This window comes from Propithecus coquereli, unplaced genomic scaffold (genome assembly GCF_000956105.1).
Source record: "Propithecus coquereli isolate 6110/MARCELLA unplaced genomic scaffold, Pcoq_1.0 Scaffold73, whole genome shotgun sequence".
NCBI classification, from domain to species: domain Eukaryota; kingdom Metazoa; phylum Chordata; class Mammalia; order Primates; family Indriidae; genus Propithecus; species Propithecus coquereli.
The window spans coordinates 4,095,329-4,107,137 of NW_012153396.1; the positions used below are offsets into that span (position 1 = coordinate 4,095,329).

Consider the following 11,809-nt stretch of genomic DNA (forward strand, 5'->3'; position numbering starts at 1 on the left):
GAGTGAGACTCTATCTCAAAAAAAAAAGACACTAGTCAGAATTGAAATTGTTGTACAGACTGACTCACATGGCAGCTGACTTGAAGGATAGACGGAGTTTGAGCACAGGGGCCTAGTAGGTGCACCTGTTGATCTGAGGGTTCCTGAAATGCTGTCTTCAAAATGATCTTAGTGGAACCTTCAGAACTGTCAAAGGATGATGAAACTACAACTCAATATTTGAAATAAGAGACAAAACTGAATTTATTATTTACTATACTATGGAAGAGCAGGTGTCTCTCCAAGCAGAGTAGACTGCTTATCGTAATAGGGTTTTGGGAAAGTGTGGAGTTCAGAGATTGATGGATGTAAGCAAGTCGATATTATCTGTAGAACTGTGGTTACTTGAGTGAGGCTATTGTTGATTGATTGGCACTTAGAGGGGTGATTATTGGGATGAATCTGTCCTTGAATGACTGACTTTGAGAAGTGAGGGAGCAGATCTTCATTATTTGGTTTGCAAAAGGGGGTCCTGAGGTGAGTTGTCAGAGACTGAACATATTTCAAACCAGTTCTGGTGGTATGTTAGTTTTCCATTGTCACATTACCACAAACTTAGTGACTAAAAACAATACACATTTATTATCTTATAGTTTTTATGCATCAGGAATCTAAGTAAGTACAGCTTCATTGGGCCACTTGCTTAGAGTCTTATAAGGCTTCAATCAAGGTGTGGGCCAGGGCTGGGTTTTCATCTAGAAGCTCTACTGGAGAAGGATCTGCTTCCCTTCTTGCCTGGTTGTTAGCAGCATTCAGTTCCTTTTGATTGTTGGCTAAGAGCTTCTTTCCCCACCCCCAGCTGTCAGCTGGGGCCCAGATCTTAGTGACTAGATGGTGCTTGCAGTTCCATGTGGAGTTCTCCATCATGGCCACTTGCTCACTCACAGCCAGCAAGGGAGAGAGACTCCAGCAAGATGGGCCTTACAATCTTCTGTAAGGTAATCACGTATCTCCCATCACCGGCGCATATACTGTTGCTTAGAAGCAAGTTACAGACCCTGCCCACACATGAGAGGAGAGAAGGGCTCACACAAGGGCATGAACACCAGGAGGTGGGGATCACGGAGGCCACCTGTCAGTGGCCAGTCTGCCTACCACAGGCAGTTACTTGTTACCGTGGCTACAGAACAATCACTCTTTTCATGACTTTGTGCATGTAGAGCAACTGTGGTGGCATACACTGGCTGTTGGGAATTTAAAATGGTAACACTTTGGAAAATGGCTTGGCAGTTTCTTGAAAAGTTGAACACTTACCATATGATCCAGCCATTCCACTCCTGGATAGTTACCCAAGAGAAATGAAAACAACCCACATAAAGACTTGTATAGAAATGTTCATAGCAGCTTTATTCATAATATCCTCAAAGTAGAAACAATCTAAATGTCCATCAACAGGTGAGTGGATAAACAAAGTGAGATATATACATACAGTGGAATATTACTCAGCAATAAAAAGGAACAGACTGGTTACATATACAACAATGTATATGATTCTCAAAACCATCATGCTGAAAGAAGCCAGGCAAAAAAAGAGTATTTCCTGTATGATTCCACTTATGTAACATTCTAGAAATGCAAATTAATCTGTAGTTCCTGAAAGCAAAGCAGTTGTTGCCTAGAGTGAGAGGTGGAGGGAGAGATGGACTGCAAAGGGGCATCTGGAAACTTCTGGGGTGATGGAAATGTTCTGTATTTTAATAGTGGTGGTGGTTCACAACTGTATACATCTGTCACACTCAAATTGTACACCTTAAAAGAATGTAGTTATTGTACCTAAATTATAACTCAAAAAATTTTATTAAGAACAAAAATTAAATGAGATTCAACAGAGACATATGGTTCTACACACTTGGAAGAGGAAGTAATGTTGATACTGAATACAGGTAATTTTGAACAAAATTTTCAATAAATTGAACTGACCGATCTTAATTCACACTCATAAACACTTGGAAACTTTAACATTATTACTTCCGTTTTACAGATGAAGAACGTAAGACACAGAGGTGGAGTAATTTGCATTCACATACTGCTAAATGGAAGCATTGGGAGTGATAACCAGGACCTCTGATTCTAAACCACAGATTTACTGAAATTGTCCCCCATCCTTTCCAGAGATGTTTGCCTTGGCCCTGTCTTCCTCACGATAGAAGTGAGCAAAGAGCAACCTCCGCTAGGCGCATGCGTCCCTTCCTTTTCCCACAGTAGGAACAGACACACATCCTCTTTTTCTTCCGCTTTGCATCCCTTTTGGCCCCCGCGACTCGCCGTCGCCCGTGAGGAGGCGTTCGCTAGTTGAAGTGATGGCGACTGGAACGCCAGATTCTCAAGCACGGTTTGGTCAGTCCGTGAAGGGGCTTCTCACGGAGAAGGTGAACACCTGTGGTACTGACGTGATCGCGCTCACCAAGCAGGTGCTGAAGGGCTCCCGGAGCTCCGAGGTGAGCTGGGAGTGAACTCGCCCGGCCTAATGCTCCGGGAAGCAGCAGTCTTTCATAGCTGTGGGAAGAGGGTCGCGTTGCATCCTGGGACAAGAGTAGGGCTCGTTCGCCGAGGGTGCGTGTTGCATTCTGGGGTGTGTAGTCTCTTTGGTTAGGGTTAGCAGCTTGAGGGCGGAGGGAGAGAAACGATGTCGTGGGAATCTGCTTTACAACAAAGATAGCTGCGAGATGGCAGATGAGCTAGTGTTCCTAACCAATTCCTCTTTGTTTTTCGGCGTTGTCCCTAGTGTAGACTGGTTCCTTTCAGCCCCCAAATTCCTCATGGTTTTGCCCTCAACAACCCACGTTCTTTCCACACTTTTGTGCATCACCTGTCTATGGGCTTATTCTTTTCTTATTTGTCTTTCTGGGCACATGCTTGGTTTTCTGTTTCTTAGATTAGCTTTCTCCTTTCCTCTGTTTTTTCCTTCTCCATACTCCAGCTGGTTCCATGGATGGAATTATCTGATAGCTTTTCTCACCAGAAAGTTGTATATATGTACACCCTATCTCTCTCCAAAAACAGACTTATCTTTTAAACTCCTAGATATTCACTCAACAGGAATGAAAATATATGTCCACACAAAGATTTGTACATGTTCTTAGCACCTTTATTTATGATAGTGCCAAACTGGAAACAACCCAAATGCCCATTCGCAGGTGAATGGATAAAAGAAATGGGTCCAATGACCCAGCCATTCCACTCCTAGGTATTTACCCAAGATAAATGAAAACATATGTCCATCATTGTGTTAGATAAAGCAACCCAGCACATACCATCTAAGATTTCCAGTTTGGGAACATCTTGAATACATCCGTAAAACAATCTGAGCACAGAATCTTTTTAGATTTCTATTAATTATTCCCCTTCCCCACAGGCTTTTTCATTGTCTTGCTCATCATTAACTCAGTAGCAGTTTGTCTTATCTACTTCAATAAGTGTTTCCTATTTTCAACTTTGTTTTCATAGCGATAGCAATTCTTTCTGTCTTTTTACTTATATTTCATTAGTTTCCGTATTATTTCATTAAGTTATGTAGTTGAAATAGCAAGCATAGTATGTCCGCAAGTCTTTGGACTTGTGTATAAGTGTTTATAGCACCTTTACTCATATTAGTTTGGAGCCCAGTAGACTCGTCTTTACAGAATTGGCTTTAGTGTTGTGTCCTTCCTTAGGTTTTTTTTTTTTTTTTTTGAGACAGAGTCTCACTCTTTTGCCGGGGCTAGAGTGAGTGCCGTGGCGTCAGCCTAGCTCACAGCAACCTCAAACTCCTGGGCTCAAGCGATCCTACTGCCTCAGCCTCCCGAGTAGCTGGGACTACAGGCATGTGCCACCATGCCCGGCTAATTTTTTCTATATATTTTTAGTTGTCCAATTAATTTCTTTCTAATTTTAGTAGAGACGGGGTCTTGCTCTTGCTCAGGCTGATTTCGAACTCCTGAGCTCAAACAATCCACTCGCCTCGGCCTCCCAGAGTGCTAGGATTACAGGCGTGAGCCACCGCTTCCAGCCTCTATTTCTGTTTTTAAAAAAATCTGTGTATGTGTGTAAATCCACACATAGTTTGTTATAAATTGTCTTGAATCTTTTTTGGGGAAAAACATAAATTTAAAAAAATAGATAGTGTTCATAGGTAACTACCTGTAAATATTGAACATATTCATCATAACAAACTTACATTTATTGATTGATTATTTGAGACAGGGTCTTATTCTATTGATTGATTGAGACAGGATCTTACTCAGTTGCCCAGGCTAGAGTGCAGTGGTGTCATCATAGCTCACTGCAACCTCAAAATCTTGGACTCAAGTGATCCTCCTGCCTCAGTCTCCCAAGTAGCTGGAAGTACAGGTGTGTGCCACCATGCCTGGCTAATTTTTCTACTTTTTGTAGAGACAGGGTCTTACTATGTTGCTCAGGCTGCTCTTGAACTCCTGGGCTCAAGCAATCCTTCTGCCTCAGCCTCCCGTGGTGCTAGGATTACAGGCATAGGCCACCATGCCTGGCCAAAACTTACATTTATTGACCATTTAATATGTGCAGGACACCACTATCTTTTATATAGTTTAATTATTAAGTCTTCAGATTTGCTAATAAAGAAGGTACTTTTCTTACAGAGAGGATATAGAGAGGAATTTAACTTGTTCAAGATCACACCTAGCTAGGAGGGAATAGAGCTAGGATTCAAACCTAGGCATACTGGTTCTAAGTTCACACTCTTGGATACTACCTCCTGTGTGGTACTGGTTGGATTAAATGGCCAAAAAGCCAGTATGTCACCATTGATTGCCCCAGTGTAGCTCGCTCCTTCCTGTTCCTCCTCCTCGTGAACTTTTCACTTGGGCTGCTTCTCGGTAGATTTAGATTGGTTGCTCAGTGAATGGTGTGGATTGAGTTAAACTGAAATCAATCCAGCTTTCTGGGACAGCGTTGACACATCATCTCTCAATTTTCTGGACTTGATCTTTTTACTGGATCTCTTTTATGACACTTATCAACATACAATATTCCTTCATTCTACAGTTACTTACGTACTTTTGCCATTTCCTTTACTAGACTATGAGGTTATTGGAGTGTCTTATTCATTTTCAATCCCTCTTAACCCATAGAGCATTATCTCTTGAACAGTCTCCACTTGGGTATTTTACTAAGGAACCTTACATTTTAGTCAAGAGACAGACAGTAAACAAATGAAACAGAAAAACCATCAGGTGGCGGTAAATGCTGTGACGAAAAATAAACCTGGGAATGAGAGTGATGAAGTGAGTGATGAAAGGGTTTACCTTAAACAGGGTGGCCAGGGAAGGGCTTTCTGGGGAGGTGACATTTGAGCAGACAGTTGGATGAAGTGAGCCAGCTAGCCCTGTTGATATCTAGAGGCAGAGAGTTCAAAGTGGTGAAGATGACAAAGGCGAAGGCCTTGAGATGGGAATGTGTCCCAGGAATGCAAGGAGGCCAGTATGGCTGGAGCACAGAGTAAGGAAAAACACACTGACTTACGCCCACAGCACAACGAGCGCTATGACTAACAGGCTGCTCTCTTGCACCCCTGCTCTCCTGCCCTCCATTTGAGTTGTGTGCTTAGTGAGGGTCCAGTGTATTTTTTCCTAAACACAATGTGTGTATGGTGCTTATACTTGCAATGGCTGCTGCATAATTTAATAAAACAATATGAAAAATGATGAAATCTGAGTGTTAAAAAAAAGGGTTTATAGGTGTATTCAGGATGTTCTTCCATTTTAAAGCAAGCCTGGAAATCTTAAATGATGTGTAATATGTCTGGTGGTTTATGTAAGAAAGTGATGCAGGGATCTTTTTGTAGTTCATAGGCGTGGTGGTTGAGAGTTCATGCGCATGTGAGAGATGTATCTCCCTCAAACTTTGCTATGACGTCGGCACATTGCCAGTCTGACACGGAAGGGAAAAAAAAAAAAGGAAAATGATGCAGAATGCCAATGAATATATCATCAAGGAAAAGACCTTGGCCTTATAACAGCCCCTGCATTGCAGGCAATCACAAGTCTCATAACGTCTATTTTCTATGACATCCCTTTTTTTTTACCCCCAGTTGCCACTTCTGTCTTTCCGGCCACCCTCATTGTTTGCCTGGAGTTCTGCAGTGTCCTCCTAACCAGTCTCTGCCCTTGGTCCCCACTCTAGTGCATCTGCTTACTATACTTGTAAAACAATAAATCTACTACTACTACAATAAATCATGCTACTTTTCTGTAAAATTACACATAAGATGAATTCTAAACCCTAACGTTCAGGTCTCAGCTTAGAAGTCACTTCTTTTAGAAGCCCTCGCTGAGCCCCTACCCCTGCAATGGGTTAGCTGCCCTGCCTCTCCCTGCATGCTCCCAGGGCTTCTGGTGTTTCCCCATCAGCACTTACTATAGGGTGCTGTAAGTGCCTATGTCCCCTCCAGATGGTGAGCCCCATTAGTACTCTTTTCCAGAGTACTGGCATATTGTAAGCACTCCATAAATACTTGGTTTTTTTTTTTAGAGAATAAAATAAAAATAATTATGTATGGGATGGGGGAGTGCACGGAATGGAAGGGACAGAGATGGAAAGTCCTACTTTATCATTTTGACTTTAGAAGCACAGAAGGGTTTACTAATTTTAAAATTTAAATTAAAAAGAAAAATAAATAAATAAAGTTGCTGCCCAGGGGCAGGAATCTCAGAACTGCAGCAATGCTGAAGTTCCCAGTTAATTTGAAGTGCCAGCCCTCTTTTCCTTGAGAATCTCTGTGGCCCAAGGGAACAGAGAAGGATTGGTAGGATACACGTAACAATAGCTCCTTTTTTTATGGTTATGTGGCTGGATTTAGGTATGCCAGGAGCAGAGTGCAGCCTTAGGCCAGAAATCTCTGCTGGTGTCTGCCTCTAAGTGCTGTCTCTGTCAGCTCTGCCTTGACCCACTGGCCACCCAGCTGAATCCAGAGTTTAGTGTTTCTCTCTTGGACTCAGGGCCCATTGAACTCAGTGACCTCATTAGAATCTCCCTTACGCATTTCTCCTTTCTTTTCTCTTCCCTGGCTCCATCTGGCCGTCTTTCATTGGGTGGGGGGGTTCCCAGTTTAAGCCCCAAGCTTCTTCCCATGCCTCCCTCCCCCTCTTCATTCCATTTCTAAACAGCTACATTCCTTCTGCCCTTTTCAGCCCAGTCCCAACTCCTGCTCCCTCACCCTTCTCAAAGCACCACAAATCTCAAATCTGCCTTTAAAGAATCAGAGGGTAGGTTCTCTCACTGGACTTGTGGAGCCAAAGGTTTTATAGACATCTCTCAGCACCTGGTGAATACACTGTGCAGAGGGCTCAGCAATCAGGATGCGCTTCACTTCTCAGGTGATAGCTTTTTTTTTTTTTTCTTTGTCAGTGTTTAAGGCAAAGGTGGTAGCTTTTGGAACAGATGTTAAGCCCATGCCAGAACCACCATAGTGTCAATGCAATTAATTTTCAACATGAACAAATAGGAAATTATCCTCCATTATATTTTGAGTGTTTGTGGTTATGTATGGTGGAAGAGTGGGTGGGGGGAGCATAGAGGGTATTGGTGTGACGGCTATAGAGAGAAGATTAGAGGAAGTTTGGGAATTTTGATTATTACCATTTTATTTTTGTCTTCCAGCTGCTAGGTCAGGCAGCTCGAAACATGGTACTACAGGAAGATGCCATCTTGCACTCAGAAGATGTAAGAAACAATTTTTTCTTTTTCTTTTTTATTTCAGCATATTACGGGGGCACAAATGTTTGGGTTACATATATTGCCTTTGCCCCATCCGAGTCAGAGCTTCAAGCGTGTCCATCCCCCAGATGGTGCACACCGCCCCCATTAGGTGTGTACATACCCATCCCCTCTCCCCCGCTCCCATCTGCCCGACACCCGATGAATGTTACTACTGTATGTGCACTTAAGTGTTGATCAGTTAATACCAATTTGACGGTGAGTACATGTGGTGCTTGTTTTTCCATTCTTGTGATACTTTACTTAGTAGAATAGAAACAATTTTTTTTATGATTTGGGTTTTATATACATAGTTTGTGTGGCTATAGGGAAGTGGAATGTTGTGTTTCTCTCTCTTTTTTAATACAGAGTTTAAGGAAAATGGCAATAATAACAACACATCTTCAGTACCAGTAAGTATGCCCTTTCCAGCAACTACTTGCTGCGAAATCATTACCCTTGGCCTGCTTTCGTGGCCTTTGTGCTTCAGCACATTTTCCTGTGCAGGCAGGAGTGGCAAAGATGGAAAAGATGCCTGAGACTCAGAAGCAGTTGGGGTAGGCGGTGAGATCAGGAGCAGGGCCACCTTCTATGAACCTCCCCATGTTATTTAATAATTTGAGGGCTCCTCAGAGGGAGAGACTCCCCAGAAGGGCAGGGCCCATGCCAGGACCACCTGTTTATCACCTATGAGGGAATTCATCAGTATTCGACTCTCTCCTGGGGAGTCTGCTCCTCTGCAAGCGAATCAAGTGTACCTGTAACCTGTATCCTACATTTCCACACATGACACAGCACCAGCTATGTATAAGTCGTCTAGGAGATTTCAAAATCTAGAGACCCCTTCTCCATTGTAACTTTGCATAAAATTATAATTCGCTTTTCATCTTATTTCATGTCTTATATGTTATGTAGCTGATATTATACTTATGTATCTATTGGAAATACATGGTTGGGTATTTAACTCTTGATATTTAAATAGCTGTTTGTCCTATTCATTCTTTGGGGGTCTACATATTAGGTATGTGACATTTGACTCCATATACTCAGATGTAATTTGAGCCATGCATGGAGTTTGATGGGCCACATCCCTCACTCCGAAAACATATTATTACCTCTTTAGGTTTAGAATCCATCTTTTCAGCAGCTCTGCACTCAGATAGGAAACCCTGTTCAATAGCACAGTCTTAGGATAGGATTGACAGAGATGTAGAATGTGACATAAGCTGGAAATTTGTCCTGCCTATGCTGTATACATCTGGCCAACTAGTTCACTAGGTTTTCTTATGTTTACTTTCCTCTTTTCTTTTCTGATTTAGGCAAGAAGCTATTCAGAAGAAGTAAGTAAACCCAAAGGCAGGGGAGTAGGAAACCAACTGAAGCAGGCTGGGGAGAATTATACTGCTGGGCCCAGGATCAATATAAAACTCTGGTTAACACATGTCTTTAAATTGACATATGCTCTGGAATAGCTCTTTCAGGATTTAAAGAATGCAATATATTTCAAAGGCATGCAGTGACTCAATTCACTGCTAGTACAGGCTTTCTAAAAGTTACAGGGTATAAAGGCCAACCTTAAGGAATAGAAAGAAAACCTTTTACATTAGTAATATTCATGAAGTAGAGTAAATGTGCTAAAACCATTAAATAGCCTTGTTTTCTAAAGTGGATTAAATTTGTCCCTTGCCATATTGTTTATACTACTAATTGGCATTGCAAACTTTTCTTCATAGTTTAAACACTTCTGGGACCCAAGTGGACCAATATAAATTTTTATTTAGCAGCAACAGTATTTATACATTAAAATATAAATAGTTTGTACAAAGAGATATGTTCATTGTTCATTCAGATAAACTCTTTCTCTATTCTAATTTCTAGTGTTGAACAATCATCAGATCTACAAGACCAGTTGAATCATCTGTTGAAATAAAATGGTATATAAGAGCACAATAGCACTTCTTTGCCTAATGCTGAGGAGGAAATATCTTACACAACCATAATGCTCTGGGTTTAGTTTTCTGTTTTCTTCTCCAAAAGTTAAGTTATTGAAGATTTGTGTTGATGTACGATTTCTCCTGAAAAGAAGCTAGGTGGGGGCTGAAGTTTGGAAACAGTCCTTGAATTGGAGTAACCTATCCTCTTACTGAATTTTTTAAGTTGCTCTATCTAATTGTTTAAATTAAAAGACATCTTAGTTTTTCCTATAGAATTTTTTTTAGACAGGATCTTGCTGTGTTGTCCAGGCTGATATGGAACTCCTGGCCTCAAGCAATCCTCCCACCTCAACCTCCCTAGTAGCTGGGATTATAGGTGCCAGCCACTGTGCCCAGCTTTAGAACTTTTAATGTGTCAAAAGCCATATTTTCTTAATTGCAATACTTAAGCAAATATTGAGTATCAAAAATGGAGCTATTGTGAACACATGAGAATGATTAATATTCTTTTTAAAGACTTTTAAAATTTTAATCATTCATTTAGGAAATATTTTAATTTGATGGTCACCAAATGGTGATAGGTAATACCTGGTTGTTTTCTTTTCTAGTAACTCAAAGGAGATACTTATTTTATTTGTTGTAGCAAATTCCTAAATGAAAATAAGGCAAGTGGTATCATATCTGCCCAGCTGCAGCCTCTTGCCTTGACCTGCATTCCTAGGGTTTCTTTATTGTTGTTATCCTTGATTAAGTGACCTTGGGTCATTTTGTACTTTTGCTAATCATCAGCAAATTCATTTGTATGATGTTACTGCCAAATGTGAAGGCAATTGATTAATTATGAGTTATGAGTGATTGTGGCATGGGATTGTGCAATGGTGAAATCCTTAACATTTGGATTTGTTTATGTTCGTTGAATTCATCTTGTTAAATGATATTACCATGAGTCTGTTGTCAAACCCGAATATCTTTGTTTGAATTTAAAATGGAGCTCTATCTTGTTCTAGTTCAGGTCTTCACTTAGTGAAGGGATTGAGAGAAAGCTAACATAAGAAAATAGTGTTTTCACTGAAAGAAAAAAGAGCAACCTTAGAAAGATATTCACCTATTATGTACTCATAATAATTAAAAAGAAAAAAGAGCAAGTAAGAGTCAGTTCAATTTAGTTCATATTGTTATTGTCAAATCATCAACTAAGCATATCTGATTACATTTCTCTCTCATTATTCATATGGACATTAACTTAAGGTTAAAAAAACTAGGTGTGAAAGGTCTGCAAAGGCATTCACTTATGCATTCTATAAACATTTATCAGTAATTATAATATTAATGTAAATGGGCTCAATTTACCTTTAAAAAGAAAGGCCACCAATTTAGGAGACAAAACTTAGTCTAACCATTACAGGAAACAAATACTTAAGATAAAAAATTAAGGCCGGGCGTGGTGGCTCACACCTGTAATCCTAGCTCTCTGGGAGGCTGAGGCGGGTGGATTGTTTGAGCTCAGGAGTTCGAAACCAGCCTGAGCAAGAGCGAGACCCCGTCTCTACTAAAAACAGAAAGAAATTAATCGGACAACTGAAAATATATAGAAAAAATTAGCCGGGCATGGTGGCGCATTCCTGTAGTCCCAGCTACTCAGGAGGCTGAGGCAGAAGGATCACTTGAGCCCAGGAGTTTGAGGTTGCTGTGAGCTAGGCTGACGCCACAGCACTCACTCTAGCCCAGGCAAAAGAGTGAGACTCTGTCTCAAAAAAAAAAAAAAAAAAAAATTAGCGGGGCATGGTGGCACATGCCTGTAGTCCCAGCTACTTGGGAGGCTGAGGCAGAAGGATCGCTTGAGCCCAGGAGGTTGCTGTGAGCTAGGCTGATGCCACGGCACTCTAGCCCGGGCAACAGAGCAAGACTCTGTCTCAAAAAAAAAAAATAGCATTTGCTTATGATAGCTTTCCTTAGACTTTTCCAAACTGTCACAGAACAAATCATTTTCATATACTCCCAGGATATAGAAAATGATAGTAAGACACTGATTCCTTCGATGAAATAAATGTGATTTTTATTTTAAAAAACAAAAAGCAAGATGATGTAAGAACAGTTAGGTGATTCTTTTTTATAAATATGAATGT

The 11,809-nt window shown here is 40.9% G+C and overlaps 1 protein-coding gene across 1 annotated transcript; it reads left to right on the top strand.

The window, feature by feature from the left end:
* The first annotated feature begins 2,280 nt into the window (after positions 1 to 2,280).
* Positions 2,281 to 9,904, top strand: LOC105824277 (chromosome unknown open reading frame, human C10orf32). The gene is made up of 5 exons (XM_012661654.1): positions 2,281 to 2,477; positions 7,654 to 7,716; positions 8,119 to 8,162; positions 9,069 to 9,089; positions 9,628 to 9,904. The coding sequence occupies exons 1-5, from the start codon at positions 2,340 to 2,342 to the stop codon at positions 9,677 to 9,679; spliced, it is 318 nt and encodes a 105-aa protein (XP_012517108.1). The 5' UTR covers positions 2,281 to 2,339; the 3' UTR covers positions 9,680 to 9,904.
* Positions 9,905 to 11,809: the final 1,905 nt, after the last annotated feature.